The 20,277-nt window shown below is 35.5% G+C and overlaps 1 protein-coding gene across 4 annotated transcripts in view; it reads left to right on the plus strand.

The window, feature by feature from the left end:
- The window catches only part of PIGN (phosphatidylinositol glycan anchor biosynthesis class N), a 102,529-nt gene that overhangs the window by 32,113 nt on the left and 50,139 nt on the right, over positions 1-20,277 (plus strand). For all 4 annotated transcript variants that reach the window (XR_005528166.1, XM_039230526.1, XM_039230525.1 and 1 more), the window contains 6 exons: positions 1,683-1,723; positions 4,419-4,478; positions 5,800-5,892; positions 6,583-6,638; positions 16,622-16,700; positions 17,623-17,805. Coding sequence is in view for 3 of the 4 variants with exons in the window: in XM_039230526.1 (XP_039086457.1) it covers positions 1,683-1,723; positions 4,419-4,478; positions 5,800-5,892; positions 6,583-6,638; positions 16,622-16,700; positions 17,623-17,805 (512 nt within the window). In the remaining variant the exon portion in view is untranslated. The remainder of the gene's footprint in view (positions 1-1,682; positions 1,724-4,418; positions 4,479-5,799; positions 5,893-6,582; positions 6,639-16,621; positions 16,701-17,622; positions 17,806-20,277) is intronic.

Consider the following 20,277-nt stretch of genomic DNA (forward strand, 5'->3'; position numbering starts at 1 on the left):
ATACGTGCAAACATATGATATTTGTCCTTCTCTGCCTGACTTATTTCGCTCAGCATAACACCCTCAAGGTCCATCCATGTTGCTACACATGGCCATATTTCATTGTTTCTCATTGCCATCTCATGCCATTTTAATTCATGTTTTAAAAGTGTACCTCTCAGGTTGTTTTTTTTTTTTCTTTTAGCATATTCACAAGATTGTAGCATCACCTCTACTATCTAGTTACAGTTTCATCATCAAGATGAAGAAACCCCTTCCCCAGTAACAGTCACACCTTATTCCCCCCCTCCCCATCACCTGGCACCCATTACTATACTTTCTCTCTCTGGATCTGCTTATTCTGGACATTTCATATAAATGGAATTACTGTATAGTCTTTGTGTCTGGCTTCTTCCACTTGGCATAATTTTTTCAAGGTTCATCTGTATTGTAGTATGTGTAAGTAGTTTATTTTTTATAGCTGAATGATATTCCATTGTGTGTATAGACCGTATTTTATTTATCTAATCATCTTATGGACATTTGGGTTGTTTCCACATTTGGCTCTTATGATAGTGACGGTGTGAACATTTGTGTACCAGTTTTTGTGTACACATGTTGTCATTTCTCTCACATAGGTACCTACTAATGGAATAAATGTAACTGTATGTTTAATGTTTTGCAGACTGCCACACTGTTTGCTAAAGCAGCTTCACCATTTTATATTCCTATGCTCTGTGGTAAATGGATTGGGTCTAATAGAAGCTAGGTTAAATCGAATGTTTGTGCTTAGGAGATAAAACTTTGGCACTTGATTTCTCAGTGAATTAATGTTATAGAATAATTTGACTCCAAGAATCATTACAGAGGAATATCTTTTTTCTTCTATGAATATTAGGTATCATAAATTACAGAGAAAGGGAATGTGCATTTTTTTCCTCCTCAGGTAATTAGTGTGAATTTTTTAGTAGCTGACTAGTAGAACTAGGAACATATTTTTTTGCTAGCTTATTAAAGGAAATTTCATCATAATATCTTAGAACCCTTTTGGTAATATATCTTAAATTCATTAAGTGAAGACATGGTCTCATAATCATCTGTTTTGATTACTGTCTATTGAAATTTCTGAATTTATATGTGGAAAAATAGGGGAATGAGGTTATCTCTGAAGGCTATTTTAATTGTAACTCACTATAGGATTTTAACATTTGGGATCAGTGATGGTGAGAATATCACAGCAACATCTTTAAGTATTTTGCAAGCAACTGCATTTACAGAAAGAAAGGCTTAGGCTGTCTTAAGAGACTATCAGTTGCTTTAATTACTCCCCAGAGCAGGACTGGAGCAGGACTGTCATTTGTCATAGTCATGCTGACAGCTGTTATCATTGTGCCTTTTACTTCCATCTTCCCTCCCTTGCCCTTTTGATGTTTTGAAAGAATTGTCTGCAAATGAGCATTTTGAAAGTTTAACAAATCATCACGGAAAACACCAAATATTTACTTTAAAGCTATTCTTTTACATACTAGTTTTAAAAATATACAGCTGTGCCTGTTAAGTGTCTTTTTTGTTCATAGTTGGCCTAAAATAGCCTTGCCCAGTACTTTTGTTTCACATTACACATCGATCTCTCTTAATAATGAAACTATTATTATTATTTTTTTAAATCTTAACATCAGCTGTTGTGTCTCATTTTGTTTCAGAATGGAAATTAGAGAGCTGGAAGAGGCAAGATATCCATCAGGTATTCAGTTCGATTTAATCACGTCCATGTTTAATTTTCTCTCCTAGAAGAAGTTTAGGCTGGAAAAAAAATCTGAAAAAGCATATTAATAATAACGATGATAAAGTATTTTTCAAAACATTTCAATTACCAAGGGAAATCCTTTTAGTGCAAATATTTTAACCCAACTAATCTGTCTTTTGGCAAAATAGAAAAAGCTTCAAGTAAAACTGAAAGAAGACTCCCTCCAAATAACATTGGCTAATTAAAGAATTATTATGTAAATTGAAATCTGCATGGCTGTTCAATTCCTATGATTTCTTGTCATGGTTGCGTGGCTTAGTTGCTCCTAGCACAGACCTAATAAAACCCAATTATGTTTTTTTTCCTGTAGTATGTGAGTTACTGTTTCTTTTTTATTAACCCATATTTTATCTTTAATTCTACCCAGGATGGTTACAAATACAATGGAAAAAAGATAACAAAACATAGATTACTTAGCTAGAAACTATAGATTACAGGAAAACGCATGGCCAGCCTAATCAAGTTAGACTGGTAACACTATGTGTAAATATGAAGCATGGAATTTTCATTGTTGAAGATATGCTCTGCAAACAGTCATTCTCACTATGTGTAGAAGGCATGGCATTGTTGGTATATGGCCTCCAAGGTGGCAGGAATATTTTATCTTCTCCAGGTCACCTTACCAACTGGCATTGCTTATTGTGGTGGGTAAACCAAGGTCTAGGATCTCATTTTCAGGCCTGTGGTGCAGAAGCCTGGTCTCTGCCAGCATATTAAAGAGGGATGGCTGCATATCGCCCAAATAAGTGGAAATGTATAAAATTAGAATAGCAGTTTAATTAATTTGCAGCAAAAATCACTGTCAGAAGGATAGGAAATAACTTGAAGATCATGAAACATATGGCCAGACTGGATTATAATTTAAAACTAAATATAGATTCAGCTATTACTCAGTGACCACTCCTACTTCAAACCTATATTAGATGAGACTTTCTTTATTCACTCCTTCCACCAACATTGTTATGTGTCCACAGTGTATTCAAACACTGTGCAGACATTAACATTAAACATATATGTATAAGGGATAATGCTGAGGAAAAGCAGACAAAATGCCTGTCCTGGGAAGCTTACAGTTTAGGGGTGAGAACAAATATTAAGCAAATTATTATACAAATAAATGTAAAATTACAGCTGTGATAAGTAGTACAAAAGAGGAAGCGAAGCCGTGAGGGACGTACAGAAGGGACATATCTGATAGAGTGTATGGTCCACAAAGTCTTACCGAGAAAGAGAGGTTTGAGCTGAGTTTGAAGAATAAGTAGGAGTTACCAGGGACAGGATGTTCCTTCTCCCTTTCCAGGCAGAGGCAGCAGCATGTACACAGAGCTCTGGTGAGATGATACCTGGCTTATTAAAGGAGCCAGAGAAACTGAGACTGTGCTATGATGTCCGGCTAGGACTGGACCCCGCAGGTTCTTATGGGTCTATGGACTTAATCTTAAAGCTTGAGGAGGCCCTTGAAGTATCTGAAGCTTGGAGAGTGACATCTGTATTTTGGGGGGGAAAGATTTCTCTGGCTGCAGCATGAAGAACAGATTAGAAGAGGTCACCAGTGGATTCTGGGGGAAAGGTACAAGGCAATTAGAGGCCATTGTAGTTTTCCAATTTTCTGTAGGATGGTACTTAGTAAGAGAGTCCAGATGGTAAAGAGTGAGAAGCAGTGAGAGCCTGGGACCAAACTCCAACTTTAAATGGAGAGCTAGAGATGGTATCTGGAAAGGAGCCCCAGTGAGACTGAAGACATTGAGTGGAGTGTTTGGTGTTACAGATGCCAAGAAGGGAATAGTCTACACAGTGCTGCTGAGAAGTCAAGTGATTAAAATAACCAGAAGAGCATTTGTAGCCACCATTTATTGCAGGATTATTTTGTGCCAGGTACTTGATAAATGTAATCTTTAATTATGCCATAACTCTGTAAGGGAGTTCTTTTAAATAAATAAATGATAAGAAAATAGATGATAAGGAAACCGAGGCTTTGAGAAGGTCAAATAACCTCCCCAAGGACTCAGAGATTGCAGGCAAGGATTTGGAACTGAGTATTCTGACAGCTAAACATTTTACTCCCTGAAAAACGAAAAGGACTAATATAAAAACAGTCAGATCTAGAAAAAAAGAGGGTATTAGCTCAGTAAGGGAGAGTGTCTGTAGGATGGTGAAGGATCAAAGGAAGTTGTAGAGGGCTGAGGAGTGAGAGGCAGATAAGGAAATGGAGGTAGAAGCACAAACAAGTGTCCGGGAAACTGGGGGGTTGATGTCTTTTCTGGACTTTCACTGTCTGGCCAAACCTCCTGGTGTACACTTTCTTTCCTAATATGTACCTTTCTCCAGTTAAAGGCTTGTCTTGGTATTTACTTTCTTTCTAGTTAAGGCATCCTTTTCATGATACTGAAAAACTATTACATGAAGTGGTCAAGTTCTTAGCTACCAGGGTACTAACTTTTTATTCTAGTGTGTAAGTTAATGCAGCTATAGCAAATGACATTTTTAGAGATATCTGTTGTGTATTAAATGTTTGATGGTATGGATTATAATGAACATCATGATGATAGTCCAAAATATAGTTGCGTTAAATTATATAATTTACTTATTGATGTCTGTAAACTTACTAGAATTGAACATTTTCTGTTTGTAGGCTGATATTGCACCATTGATGGCTTCTCTTATCGGAGTTCCCTTTCCCCTTAATTCAGTGGTAAGGAATAAAATTTCTTATCAGCTCTCAGAATAAAAAAGTTACTGTACAGTAAAATTTACTTTTTATGTTTTTCTGAATAATCTTTGGTTACATTTAAAACTTATTTTCTTCTGTTTTTTTTTCTAAGTATCTATGTAAGTAACTGCATATGTATTATAATCTACAACATGGAGCAGAAGCCTAATAGCTTTTCTTTAAAATTTTTTTTTCTAAAATGTATATAGATTTATCTTTGTATTTGTTATAAATGGCTTTATATGTATATAAAATATATATGGGTATATATATACACATATATTTCACAGCAGAAACTGAATCCATTCAAAGGGAATTTATTAAAAAGCTATTACTGGGTTGTTGACTTGAAGGCGTGCTCATAATCCAGGCTTGGAAATGAACAGGAGCCAAGGGAGCACCGGAGGCTTGGAAGGAAGAAAGATCCAAACTGTTGTGCTCAGTGCACCAGCACTAGGGGAGAATAGTATTATACCTGTTGTACTTTTTGTTCCTTGACTCTCAAGAGTCAAATTCCACTGCTTACCTTGTGAGTGGGCTAGCTTGGGTTATTTGTTTATCCTTGAGTAAAGGAAGGTAGGGCTCCATTAGAAACCCACTGCGGGGGCTCCTGGGTGGCTCAGTCGGTTAAGCATCCAACTTTGGCTCAGGTCATGATTGCGCAGTTTGTGGGATTGAGCCCCGCGTCGGGCTCTGTGCTGACAGCTCGGAGCCTAGAGCCTGCTTTAGATTCTGTGTCTCCCTCTCTCTCTGTCCCTCCCCCACTCACACTGTCTCTATCTCTGTCAAACATGAATAAACATTAACTTTTTTTTTTTTAAATAACGTCCTCTAACTCAGAACTCTGAGTTAATGACCCTTCTAGTCATAAGTATATGTGTATGTGTAGAACTGAAACAAAAGTTTAACAAAACAGCCTTTACTCTTACTACGCATGGTATACCCTCAATTTTCTTATTATATCATTTTTTCTTTTTTAAGGATAGTGGCTGTTGCCCCACCATAGGGATATTTTGTGTGTGCAAAGCATTTAGTTCAGTGCTTAGCACACAGTAGTCTTTCAGTAGATACTAGATTTTATTGAATTTACTTCATCTCTATGGTTTTGCTTACTGTATTATATCCACTTTGTGAGGAAAAAAAATAGAACATATTTCAGTTATGGTTTTAAAGATGTGTCTTGTCTTTATTGTTTCCTTTGTAACTCTGTTTTGTTTTATAAGAACAGACTGAGTTGTTAATACTAATAATAGTATACTAATAACATTAATACTAATATTAAACCAGTGTTTTTTATTTACAGGGCATCCTTCCTATAGATTATCTTAACAACACCGATCTCTTCAAAGCAGAGAGCATGTTTACAAATGCAATACAGATTCTTGAACAATTCAAGGTAAAACAACACACACACAAATAGATAATGATGACAATTTTAACATCAAATATATTAGGTGAAAATATAAAGAGATTAGTTTCGATAGTTTATGATCTTTAAATTTTGTGTCTTTGACTAGTGTCATAACGTTTAACATTTGTGAGGTGCCGATCCCAGGAATCAGTTTGAGTGTGTAGAATTACCTTTGAAGACCACCACTATGCTTATAAAGACTACATAACACCTCTTTACTGATTGGAATTTGCCCCATAGAAGTAGTAGTAGAGATTGCAGCATTTCTCGTCACTTCATGTATAACTGTCACATGCATTAAGACAAATTAGAGAGGTGACCATTTCACTGAAACTTTCTGCTATTCTTAATACTGTTAAGGCAGCTTGGCTTGTTTCGTTTTCTAAGAATAAAAGAAATACAGTTTAATTAGATTAATTCTTGAATTAGTTTAAAAGAACAATATGTTCTTTTGCAAGCTTGATAGGATTAATTCTCAGCTCATTGTGGCAGTATGCTAATCTGAAATTTTCGTTTAAATACTTATGAAATAATATAGTAACATAAAATTCCATTTAGTTTCAAAGTAGTGAACCATCCCCAAAGAGCCATTTTAATGGATGTTTGTATTTCAAAATGAAATTAATTTTTGTCTCATTTACAATATAATAAAATATTTTCATACTTGGTTCCCAGGTGAAAATGACTCAGAAAAAAGAAGTTACTTTACCGTTTTTGTTTATACCATTTAAGTAAGTCTCATATTTTTTATTAACTTATAGGAAGGAATATTTTGATGAGCATGAGTGCTGACAGAATAGATTAGTTACTTAGAAACTTTTTCTTTTTTATTCATATTAGTACAAACTCCAAAACAAAAGCCTCTTCTCTTGCTTTTATAAATAATGGGCCAGATACCAGATACCTTTGAGTGGCTAGTGAAGGAGATAAAGGGGCACAGAGAGCTGTGGGAGATGTTAAAGAGATAAATTCAGCAGGGCTTGATTGAAGGTGTGGGGGCTCTTTGCTTGGCTGACTGGGACATGTTGGTACCATTGTGACTTGTAAAAATAAAGAGGAGATGGTGCAAGGGGCAAGGATGAATGTTTCTGAGTTCAGCTTATATTTGAAGAAACCAATTAATTAGTTAGAATTAGTTAGACGTAAACTTAGGGTAGCACATCAGTGACTTGGATCGCGATGTAGAGATGAAAGTTGGTTATGAAGACTTGAAGGCATCAGCATAAGATAAGATGGTGTGTTAACTGTTACACACGTAGGAGGCTCTAGAATGTAGGAAGTGACAAGAAAAGGCCAATGATATTTTCTGGGAGATACTGACAGCTACTGGGTGGGTAAGGAGGAGAACAGACGAAGGCGGGCAGCAGGATTTTGCTATCCCAGGTCTGTTTTCCTTGAATCAGGAGTGGGGAAATTTCAGTCACAAACCTGGCACTACCAAACTTGGGCAGGTATATCCAGCCTCCTTTACTTCTCCTAAAGGTTGGTTTTTAGTTTGTAAGAGTTCACATTTAATCAGGAAGGATTTTGCTCTTGACCTTTGATTGAAGTCTTTTGGTCATTAAAATATGGGTGTTAGCAATGTGTTTGAATGACTTCACTGGAATTATTTTTGACAAATCTGTGGCACTAGTGTGGTATTCATAAACTAGAAAGGCTTAAATACTGCCCTACCCTCTGAGTAAGGTGATTGCGTGCCTGACTTTGGGTATGTATATTTGTGTGAATAGGAGAGCAAAACCCAAGCAAAATTAGTATTTTGCAACTTATGATCGCATGAAATTACCCTAAATATTAGGTAATATACATCAAAGGTGGAATTATTTTTGAAGACTGTCTCTAATTGTAAGATATCATATATGTGTATAGAGATTATATGGCAAGTTTTCACTATTTGCCCCATATTATGTCATATACATATCATATACATCTGTTTATTTACAGTGTAGTGGTGCAGTCAGAGCATAATAAAGTAAACAAATAACAAGAACTATATTATCAATTCCTGGGATGAAGAAAGTACTTGGGACATTGAAAGTGGGACTGTGGATTAGCTTAGACCAGCCACTTTAGAAAAACTGGTCAAGGAAGAGGTATTCTTCTGCAAAGAGTTCAGGTGCACGCTGCCTGCCTTCTTCCACTTAGGCCTGCTGGCTGACCTGGAACTTGCCCTGCTTTGATGCTCAACATCTGCCTGCAGAGCCACTGCTAGCCTTTTGTCATCTGGGGGCCCTCCAGCATGGGTGATTCCTCAACCCCAGAACGAAGCTTTAGCCCTGTCTGCAGACTTGTCTGGCTAAAAATCACCATTTCTCAAAAGCCTCCAATATGACCAAAACGTGTCTAAGGTAAAATCAAGAATTGACTCCTGAGGAAGTAATTTAAGGAACGTTAAAGAACTTAAAAATGTTAAAGTTCTCAGAAATATCTGAGGAATTATTGTATCCATTAAAAAAAAAGCACACACAAAATGAGAAAGGTTACAAGATGCATATTTGAAAAAACAGAAATGCAACTAAAACTTTGCAGTATGATAAATTATACAAGAATAGTCCAAATGGGAGGCAAACCCTCCAAATTAGAATAGTGAAAGGAAATGAATTTTCATATATGGATTGAGTGAGAATTTTAATATATGGATAGAGTAAGAAGCTGGAGGAAACAGGAAGGCATACGTTTCTTCATCCCCTGAAATAATGACAAGTGGACACTTCAGGGAAAAGGAAACATTTCGAACTGTACAAGAAAGCATGCTTCAGATATGAAGCACCCTAATATGTAAGTTGATTCTGAACAGTTGCTGGGAGTATGAGAAAGAGAATTCATTTGAACACTGGCACATAGATCAAAGCTTCAATGAAATAGGTGAGAAAATCTAATCCTAGCATAAAACTTAGCTACTCAGTGAACAGTGTTTCAATAATCATAATAAAGCAAATACTGGTTTTCAGCTTTTAGAGTCAAACCTTAGGCAAAGCAAAGACTTAATTATGATTGCAGAATAGAATGTAAATGTTCCCAACCCTGACAAGCGTACAGGGTTACATGCTGCAAGTCAGAGGAGAAGAGAAATATAAATGGAATAGTAGTGGTGCTATTGTCTTCGTAAAATAGAATGTGGAGATTCTAGACATAGTCAAGAAAATAAGACAGAGGTTTAGGTATTACATTATTAAATTTTTTTTTACTGCTTATTTATTTTGGAAGGAGAGAGAGACAGACTGTGAGCAGAGGAGAGGCAGAGAGAGAGGGAGACACAGAATCCAAGGCAGGACCAGGTTCTGACCTATCAGCACAGAGCCTGACACAGGGTTCGAACCACAAACCGCAAGATCGTGACCTAAGCCAAAGTCGGACACTCAACCTACTAAGCCACCCAGGTGCCCCTTGGTATTATGTTATTAAAGTAACTGATGTAGGGGCACCTGCCTGGCTCAGTGGGTAGAGCACGCAACTCTTAATCTTGGGGTCATGAGTTTGAGCCCCGTGGTGAGGGTAGAGATTACTTAAAAAAAATAAAGTGACCAACGAAGATAACAGAAGAGGTAAAAATAATAATATAACCATATTAAGGGAGGGAGGAGACAGCAGGAACAGGCAGAGTCAGTGAAGAGTCAACAGAAAATGCCTCCGGTCATCTAGTCAAGAAATAGTAATAAAAGCATATTATTAAGAAAAATGGAGATAACTACAAGTATAGCTAAAAACAGACGCTTGTAAAAGTTTTTGTCTCTGGGCTGAGGAGCTGAGAGAAGAGAAGGGTGAGACAGGCTCTTATTGGTTGTGATTGTGCCCTCTGCACTGCTTTTTATTTTTTAAAATTATGTGCATATATTACTTTGCTAAAGCATATACTTAAAAAAGAAACAAAAAATAAATAGGTAGTTTAATCCTTGGCACAAATCATGAAATCATAAAAATAATGGGCATAAATGAAGAAATGTATTTTTCCAAATAAATGTTAGAATCATTACCTTGAGTTATATGAAAATGAAAAATTCCTTGTTTATTATACTATATTTAGGAAGTAATTTGGTGAGGATTGACATTTTTATAATAGAGGGTATTACTATCCAACATTTACTTATATATATATATATCCCCCGTTATGTTCTTAAGTAAAATTTTATAGTTTTTCCCACAATATACATTTTCCATTACTTTATTCCTGGACATTTTATTTCTATTATGAGTAGTATCTTTTTTTTATTACATATGTTCAGTATACTGGGAAAAACAGTTGTTGCTATTTATCATCTGAGTACCATGGACCCTCTATGTTTCTCTAGTCCAGTGAATTTATTCATTTTTATACCATTGTTTTCTTCCAACCACCTTTATATATAATGTCAACATTATCCACTTAAAAGCTATATCAAGTGATTGTTGGCACGTAAACATCATAATAGATGAAAGAATATAGTTGTTACAGATCCTTTATGTAAGACAGCTCAAGTTCTTGTTACAAACAATTGTTCAATAAAGACCTTCTTTCTTGAATAAGACCATATTTCCTTTTTCTTCTTAGAAATATATTATTCACTCATCAGTTCTTAAGTTTGAGAAGATTTATTTAGGATATTGACATCTGAAGGTTCATGGTCTTGAGATTTTACTTGCATGATCAACTTCACCAGCATCACTAGATTTTAGATTAATGATATCTTTCCACTATTCTTCCATTCTCTTATTTAGTCTTGTCTAGCATGAATAATGTATTAATTCCTAGGGGGATGAAGTAGCAAGAGTTTGAAGATGTGAGAAAAGTATAATTGCTAAGGTCCTTTAACATATCTTGTAAAAGAATCCGATGGATCCATATGGTAATTGCATATCCTATTTTATCCTATTCTTTAAAAAATAAGTAGGTTTTATCTTTTATATCTTAAAGACTTTCTAAAAAGGAATAAGTCCTGTAATATCTATTCTGACAAGTAAAACTCAACAAAGAAACTCAAACCTAAGGTTAAGTCCTTTGTACCTAATTCTATGTCAAGGGACGGACAGCAGGTGGAGCCCCATGACTAGGGGAAGCATGAAAGTTTGACTATGTGAGGGTACCTTGGGGAGGAAATACTCTTTGTGTATGAAAACTGTACAATAGAGGCCAAAGGAAGGCCCAGAAAAACTTTAAAGGAAAAAAATTACATGAAATGGGAAAAGAACAAGAAAGGTCTCTTAAGGGATATTTTAGAAGAAAATGAGAATGGAAAGGGGATAATGTACCTTGCCAATAGAAACAAAAATAGCTATTCTCTTTTATGTAAAAATCACTATTAAACTCAGGTCAGTTAAACTTTAACAAAACATTTTAATATATTTTCTGCCAAAATGGCAAAAACTACTTTGCTTCTTTTTAATATATTTGTTTCTGTTAGGCTGGTATGGTTTAAAGTTCCTCCCTTAGATCAAATTTAAATACTGATTTTCATGTGACTCTTTCTACCATGTCACCCATCTGATATACTATAAATGCAATTTCTCCCTTCAAGACTGAAATTCCTCCTTTTAAAAAAGTAACTTTTATATACCACACACATACATAGAAATTTTTTATTTACTCAGTTATGACTTCAAAGATGAAAATAAGATTGTATAATAGAATGCAGATTATTCTAGAAATAACTTGCCCTTTCTCTGTCTTTACCTTCTTGAAATACCTCTCCTTTAATCTAAATAGACATTCTAAAAAGGAATGGACTAGGTAATCACTAGGTATCCCTAAAATATTATGTGTAAGTACCAGTGAAATATTTTTGTAATAAAAATCTGAGAGGATATAAAAGATAAAACACTTCAAAGGGCGGCATTTTAAGGAGATTTTCTCCTTCAAACACTAGAGACCTGAATAGTTAATGATAAAATTCTTGACAATCCTAAAACATGGTTTACTTGCTTCTAGAATGTTCTAATAACTAAAAACACGGAGGGAATAGTAGGAGTCATAACCAAGAAATGTGCACAGTTAATACTCATTTTTCTTTTTCTTTTTACTTAAGCATGATCTCCTGGTAGTAGATTCTTCTAAAACTTGATGTTTTGAATATAAAAGATTTAGTCAGTAAAGACATTTGTTTTCATACAAATTACTGTTAGAAACATTCTGCTGCCATGATCATCAAATACTATGTCTACCAAGTTCTCCCTCCCTCTGTGCGATTCTAATTACATTATTAGGGCCGTTCATAGGGGCTGTATGTTGTTTGGGAGTTTTTTTAATAGTCTTCTGTATTTTTCATTCTTTCTGCTCTTCAGAGTTCAGGCAGGATATTTTCTACCCACCTGTCTTCTAAGATGCCAGATCTCTCTTCTGCTCTGTCCTGTTGGCTGCTTTTGAGTTCCTAGTCTCAGTTGTTACATTTTTTTTTTCAGTTGTAGAATTTCCATTTCAATTCATTTAAAAAACAGATGCCAGTTCTTTGGTGCAGTTTTCTATCTTGCTCTTTATTATTGAATATAGTAGCCACAGTTAAAGTGTAGCTGATAACACCACCAATAACCAGATCATTTATGAGTGTGCTTCCACTGTCTTTTCATTTGGTCCTGTTATTGAGTCTGGTGGTTTTTAGATGAATGCTTATCATTGTGAATTAAAAGTTCTGGAAGCTCTGGATTATCTCATTCTCCAGTGAGGTTTTACCTTATCCTCTAACAGAAGGACAGCTGACTCAGGGCCGTGTTGCGTCTGTTGTCTCCTCTTCCCTCTGGTTGTGTCTGCTCTTGGGAGTGTAGCCTCCAGGGAATCTCAGTGGGGAGCAAGTGTTATCCAGAGCCATTCCTCCATGACTCCTGAACACCAGGTTTTGTCTCTTCTGTCTCTTGAGGCTGGCAAATCTTCTGCCTTCCTGTTCAGGCGCTTTTTTCACAGCTGCTTGTCCACTTTATCCTGTTCACAGCTGAAGAGTTTGCTGGGTGTCCAGCTCACTTCCCTTCCGACTAGCATGTGGCCTCTGTTTCTTTACCTGAATTCTCCACATAGAAGTTATTGTGTATAAAAGTGCCTTCTCCCATTCTTCCTCGCCTCAGAAACTATTAAGTTAGCTTAAGTCATTTAGATAGCTTTTCATTCATGTCTTTTTTTTTTTTAAACCAGAATGAGGGGTACCTGGGTGGCTCAGTTAAGCCTCCGACTCTTGGTTTTGGCTCAGGTCATGATCTCATGGTTCAGTTCGTGGGTTTGAGCCCCGCATCAGGCTCTGTGCTGACAGTGCAGAGCCTGCTTGGGATTCTCTCTCCCCTTCTCTCTGCCCCTCCCCAGCTTGAGTGTGCACATGCTTGCTCTCTCTCTCTCAAAAAATAAATAAACCTAAAAAAAAGAACAGTTCAGGATGAAAATTATATCTTATTCTCTTATTTTTCTTCTCTTTTGGATCCTGAAGTCCTGGCTGCATTGGCAGCCACAAATTATATTTATCTCTACAGCCTTATGGGATGGCCAAAGGCTATGTTGGATTCTCTGCCTCCTGGCAACAGCTGTATGCCCAACTTCTCAGCCTTTTGCCAAAAATAAAAATGGCAGATGCCCTAAGAGTTACTGTTTGTAGAATGCTGGAGTACTTCTCTGGTTTGCTTCTCTCTAGGATCTTAACTCTTAACTCTTGATAGTCTCAGTGGCTTTCCAGCACCTTCAAAGTGATTTTTTAATTTTATTTTTATTAGACTCTTTAGTTGTTCCTGGTGGGAGCATTGGTATGTCCACACTTACTTCTCCATCAGAGCCAGAAACTGGTTAAATTTTAATGTTTTAATTATTTTTTTAAAAACCGGGTCAATAAAAAGTGAATGAAAAGGGAATGCATATACACAATAAAAGTTATACAAGCAATAATAAAATGTTACCTCTGCTGAGTTCTAGTTTTATAGTCTTTTTCCCTGGAGGCAAAGTAGCAGTTTCTTATGCAGCTTTCTATATGTGTCATATGTACATATGTATCCCTCTTCAAACATGCCAAAAAGAATGGAGAATATAACAAAAATCCTTGTACCCACAACCAGACTTAAGAAACGTTAACATCTTAACTGTATTTTTTTAGATCTTCTCTTTTTCTTAAGAAATAAAATGGTGTACGCGTGCCTGGGTAGCCCAGTTGGTTAAGCATCCAACTTCAGCTTAGGTCATGATCTCATAGTTCATGGTTTCCAGCCTCATATCGGGCTCACTGCTGTCAGCCTGTCAGCACGGAGCCTGCTTCTGATCCTCTGTCCCCGTCTCTTGCCCCTCCCCTACTTGTGCTCTCCCCCAAAATAAACAAATACTAAAAAAAGAAAAATCTTTGGTATGTCCCAAGATTTACAAATAGTACTTTTAGGAAAAATATAAACTAGTCTGATACTATATATGTTATATATGGAGTTCTTAGGTAAAGAAGTACTCCATATATAACATAACATTTCATATGTAATATAATGAGATATAGTCAACATAGTAGAATATAAACACTTTCTTTAAAACTATTTCTTCTTTCATTCTTAGAAGTTTGCTTGAGAACATATATAAATTAGCCTAAGTAATTTAGCTCCAGACAAGCCTTCTTTCATCTTTTAATTTAATTAGCAAGTAATTGGGTACTTTAAAAATGGCAGTGTATATTATTCTCTTATTTTTTCCCCTTAAATTTTTTTTAATGTTTATTTTTGAGAGAGAGAAAGGGAACACTAGCAGGGGAGGGGCACAGAAGAGAGAGAGAGAATCTGAATCAGGCTCTGCACTATCAGTGCAAAGCCTGATGTGGGAACTCATGACCAGTGAGATCATGACCTGACACTCCACCGACTGAGCCACCCAGATGCCTCTTTCGCCTGTTTTTAGATCTGCAATATTTTGATACCATTTTAATCAATTAAGATTTATTGATTCATTTTACGTGCTTAGTATTTTTCTAAGTATTATTCTGGTTTTTAATAGAAATAAGTAATGTCCTCCATGGAGATTAAAATTTAATTGAAGAGAATAAATTGATAGTAGACCACACTAAAATGCCAGTGGTGTGAGGCGGGATTTGGAGAGGATGCAAAGGGTGATGAAGATTTGATTTTGGAAAGCAGGAGGGAAGGATCTTTATGGACAAGAACTCAGATATGAATACAAGATAGGTGAAGAACGAAGTGTGTAACCATCTTATAGCTGAGGGCGTACATTTGGGATAATGGGAAATTAAGTAGAATAGAAAGAGATGGTCATCAATAGTCCAGGAAGTTTAGAGTTGACAAAGTAGATGATAAGATGCCCATATCAACTTCAAGTTAAGTTAGAAGCTGGAATTCATATTTTAGGAAGCCAAGCAGATCAAAGCAAGGGAGGGAGACCAATTAGAAGAGTTTTATAGAAATTTGGAAAATTCTATTTGAATATAACCTTCAAAGAATTCTGGTGCCCTTTGGCCCAGTGATTCCAATCCTAAGACCTCTAGGAAAATCTTTCAAAATGTGTGGTATCTGAAGGACAAAAAATTGGACCATGGCTACATTTTGAAGTAACTTGTGTTTCTTTTATGTGTTCCCACTTGCTGGTATTTTTTCATCCAAATCCCAGTTGAGTCCAGAGGTAGAGACTTTTCTTGCAGTCTGAAACAGTGATTGGGTTTCTTTGAGTTGAAAGATCTGGGGATCCTTGGAGTAGCGCAGTTCCCAATCAGGGGTGCTTAGAGACGTCCAGACGTCTCTGGGTTTCATGAATTTTATGAAAATTATGTAATATTATATATGTTTTCTAGAGAGTATCAGATTCAGAAAGAAGTTTATGACTCCACCCAATTAATATCATTTCATAAAAGATTTACTTCATATAGATCTCTATCTTATATCTTTAGAGATTGCTGGAACCAAGTGGAAGGAAGATAAGTGATTATATTATGTTGAATCATGTGAAATTGTCAATATTTAAAATGTAGTAGTTTTTTTACATTCAAAAATGTCAATTTCATATGATCTAACCCCAATAGAGCCTTAAATAACTTTTTTAATACTTTTTAAGTTTGAAGGTATTCACTTATAAGTTTTAATTAGGCAGTATACATTCAACTTTGTGTTTGTATATATTTATTTCCATCAGGTAATTGAGTTCTGGTTATATTTCTTCAGTTTTTACATTCCATAAACTTAATGTCTTTAGATATATTTCCGGTTTATTTAATATTAAGAGTATTTCTCTTGTATGTGTAAGCCTTCTATTGTGGAAAATGACAGAAAGAGAAATAAAAGATAAGGGAACCAAAAGTATATTGTGTAGTAGAAGAATGGCAAAGAGGTTCAAATTATTCATTGACTTTGTTGGTTTTGGTTGCCTGGAGTTTTTTGATCATGACAATTCTGAGGCCCGTCTAGCTCAGGGGTACGAAGAGCCATCCATACTGATTCTGCCTTGTCTGTTCTGTCTGCATACGGATGAGCACACAAAGGCTGAGCACTGAAGCTCAAACCAGAGTACTTCATTTCTTCAAAGTGATGGATCATATGACTTTCTAAGTATAGTTTGGAGTTGAAACTTTGAGTCAAGAAAACCAAATTTAACTATAAGCTATTTCTTGGCAGGGTTCAGATAACTAGCAATAATACAACTTAGCTTTAGTTTTCTTCCTTTTTGTTGTTGTTTTGTTTCAGTTTTTATTTTCTCCACTTTTACCATCCTTTTATTTTCAATTAAGAAAGAAAATAAAGAATGAAAAAATGTCACTGAAATGAGGAAACATTTTAAACCTAACCTTTCCTTTTGTAGGTTGCTTCCTGAATCTAAACAGCTAAACATTTTAAGAAAAGCAAGATCTTATATAAAACAGAGAAAGTATGATGAAGCAGTAAGTATGTGGGCTATAGAAATAGTTCATCATCATTTGGAGTGTGGGGAAGGGTGAGATATGCAATGGAGAGCAAAGTGGGGGGACCAAGGAGATTTCCTGAACACTTAAGTAAGGATTGAATTTTCTCAGTAGCTACTTTAGCCATGGACATACTTCTGTTATTTCAGATATTTTTATGGGTAAGCTTTTTAAGGTTAGCATTGGAAATGAACAGTTGCCATGTTGTATAATGAGAAAGTATATTCCAGATGTCTGTAACCCTACTTAAATGCAGAACATTTTAGAACATGGCATATTTGTACATTTGGAATTATCTACATACTATCAGAAGCCTAATGATTTATATTGAAGCTTTGAATTTTCTCAGGAAGTACCTTACAGTGTTTTTCACTGATTTTCTTTTTGTTAAATGGTCATAAGTTCAAAGAAGGAAAGAATTCTTTCTTTTAGTTTCTCAAATTGTCTAAGTGATACCATGCATTTCTACTGTTTATTTATAGTTTTAAAAACAGCGAACTATTGTTTTCCTATTTTAATGATGCTTTATAACTGACTTGGGTAATCTGACATGAGAAAATGAAAAATGATAGAAACTAAGTATCTTGGCTATATGGGACCAATAATATTCTAGAGCCTTCGTTTCTTTCCTTCAGTGTCATCTGTAGGTATTTCCACAAATCATTTTAAATCACTGCCCATATCGTAGTTTACATCTTAAACGCCCTTTTTTATGCAGATTCAAAATTCATTCTATCCAGGAATTGTTCTTGTATTTTGAAAGAAGATCCTCGAATAATTAAAATCTGTTCTTGATCCATCATCTGCAGTTATGCACTCTAATTTTAGTAATTTTCCTTCCTTTAAAACTTAGGTTTTCTATTCTTACCATGTGGCAAGTTACGTCTTCCTTTCTCCGTAGGTCTCCCTTTGCAAGGAGCTGATTCGTCTCGCACTGAAAGGCTTGTCCTATTATCACACTTACGACAGATTCTTCTTGGGCATCAATGTTGTTCTTGGTTTTGTCGGATGGACATCTTATGCTTCTTTGTTGATCATCAAGTCTCATTTTAACCTTACTAGAGGTGTCAGTCAAGAAGTTAAGGTACGTCCAGAAAATATAAGGAAGTTCAGATAATGGTGTTAAATCACTAGGACTGGAGAAAAATTGAATCACATCAACTGTAAGGAGTTCATACAGTGTGCAAGTTGTTCTAAGCCAACTCTTAGCTTTCATTTGCTTTTGTCATATTGGGTCTTTTTTTCTCCGTTATCTTTATTTCTCTGGTTAGGGAAAGGGTGTATTAATAATAATGGCCCCATAACTTAAGAGGGCTATAAAGATAGCTGTATAATTTAAATTTTCCTAGGGCATTAACTATTCATTTTCTGTTCCTTTTAATAATTATTTAGCATGTTATAAGCATCCCATATCTTTCTACTATAGGTGGTCAGGAAACTACTTCAAAGCAATATATTTAACTTTATCTGATATTAAAAGTTTAGTAGCTAGAAAGTGATAAAATCAATTACTCAAAATGTCCCTTTTTAAATAATGTATGTGCTTTTCTGGAACTATTCTTACCTTCTTTCAACTTTCTGGAATTTCTAATGCAAATTTTCAGAACTTTCTATTTATCTTCATTTTAAGAATCAGTCTCTAGTTTACTATACTTTCAATGCAAAAAATAAAAACCCTCAAAAACTTTAATAGTACTTATATAACTGAGTAAATCATAACCATACATATGTGGTTTTACTACATTAAAACACTTTATTCTTTTAACATATATTGCTAATTCTCACTTATTAGGGAGAATATGCTACTTCCATTTTCTTCACTTCATTATCTCTAATAATTACTACCATGTCCAAATCTTCTAAAAGGCAATATAATCAGGATGGTATATTTATTGATAATAATCGTTTGCAAAAATTTCCAGTGGTAACTTTTTCTAATTTTATATTTTATTTTTCTGTAATGAAAGGAAGAACAGTGGTGTTTATTTCAATTTTTATAGTGCTTTAATGCATCTTAAATAATTCCCACCAAGTAATTTTCATTATTTGAATGTGTGTAAAATTGGCTAGAACAGGGATAATTTTTAACATGGTAAAAGAGAGACAGAACCAACCACGTTTTAGTAATGGCATTCTGCCAGGTGCTTGGAGTTTATTTTGTCATTTTAAACTCATAACAGTGCTGAAAGCAAGCATTATAATTTCTTTTTACAAAAGAGCAAACCAAAGCTGTTTAATTACTTTGCATAAGGCCACTGAGCTAGGCTGTGGAGGAATTGAGATTTGAATCCAGAACAGACTTGTGACAAACATTGTCTTTTCATGTTTATCTTTCTGTTTTGGTTGTTGAGAAAAGATATGAAGTCTTTAGATTGATGAGTCAACACAATTTCATAGCTGGCAATTCTCCTTTATTCATTAATCTAATAATGCAGTGAATGTTTAATTGGATGTACAGTATAATGCTAACTACTGTGTAGCCTTACAAAGAAATATAAAATCTAGATTCTGCCCTCAAGGAGCTTAGAGTTAAGTAAAGTAGGTAAGAGAGGTACACACATAACCACCTTATCAGATGTAGGTTGCTATGCTACACTACCTTGCAAAAGACAGCTTTAACATTTAGCAACTTTAATGTATATTGTGTTTGTGATATATATTTAATAAAGGAGAGCTCACTTTAGCGAGGGTGATGATAACAGGAAAAAGTAAGTCTGGGTAGAAAATTAACAACTACTGGGAGAGGATAAGAAGTGAAGCAGATTGAATGATCTAAACAGAGGCAGAGTTGGGGAAATGTATTATTATGCTGGGATAATAAGTAAGATTTATTGATCCCCACTATCCCAGGACTATGTTGGGTGCTTTGCATGCATTATTCAGTTAAGCTTAACACTACCTTAAATCTGGTGGTTATGATTCTCATAATATAAATAGGGGAATTTAGGCTCAGAGAGATACATGGTTTCTTCAAAGACACACTGTTATGAAATGACAGAACTAATCTTTGCCGACACTTAAATTCATGCTCTTTCTGTACACCATACTGCTTTTGAAATGAAAAGTTCAATTTAGAGAGAATGTGGAAGGTTTGTTCAAGGGACTTAATAGGAGACTATATCAACAGTGTAGATTAGGCTGAAGTAATCAAAGACCTCAAATGCTAGACTACAGATTTTAAACTTTATTTTGTGAGGAATTGGTATATCACTTAGAGTTAAACCAGAGTTAAACTGGTGGGATCTATGTATTAGGAGATTTAGTGTAAGGAAATGGCTTATGTGATTGTGGGGGCTAGTTAGGGAAGTCCTCGCCCACAGGTCAGGCCGTGAGGAGGGCCAGCCAGCAGGCGGGACCTGAAGCTGCACTCAGTAGCTGTGCTTCATTGTATAGGGAAGCCACCATTGCGCTCTTCAGGATTTTCAACTGATTGAATCAGGCCCATCCCAGTGACCTTGGATAATCTACTGTACTTAAAATCAGCTGATTGTAGACTTTGATCCCATCTCCAAGATACTTTCACAGCAACACCTAGATCTGTGTTTGAGGACCTGGG

Source organism: Hyaena hyaena, unplaced genomic scaffold, assembly GCF_003009895.1.
Source record: "Hyaena hyaena isolate Hyena2069 unplaced genomic scaffold, ASM300989v1 scaffold_47, whole genome shotgun sequence".
NCBI classification, from domain to species: domain Eukaryota; kingdom Metazoa; phylum Chordata; class Mammalia; order Carnivora; family Hyaenidae; genus Hyaena; species Hyaena hyaena.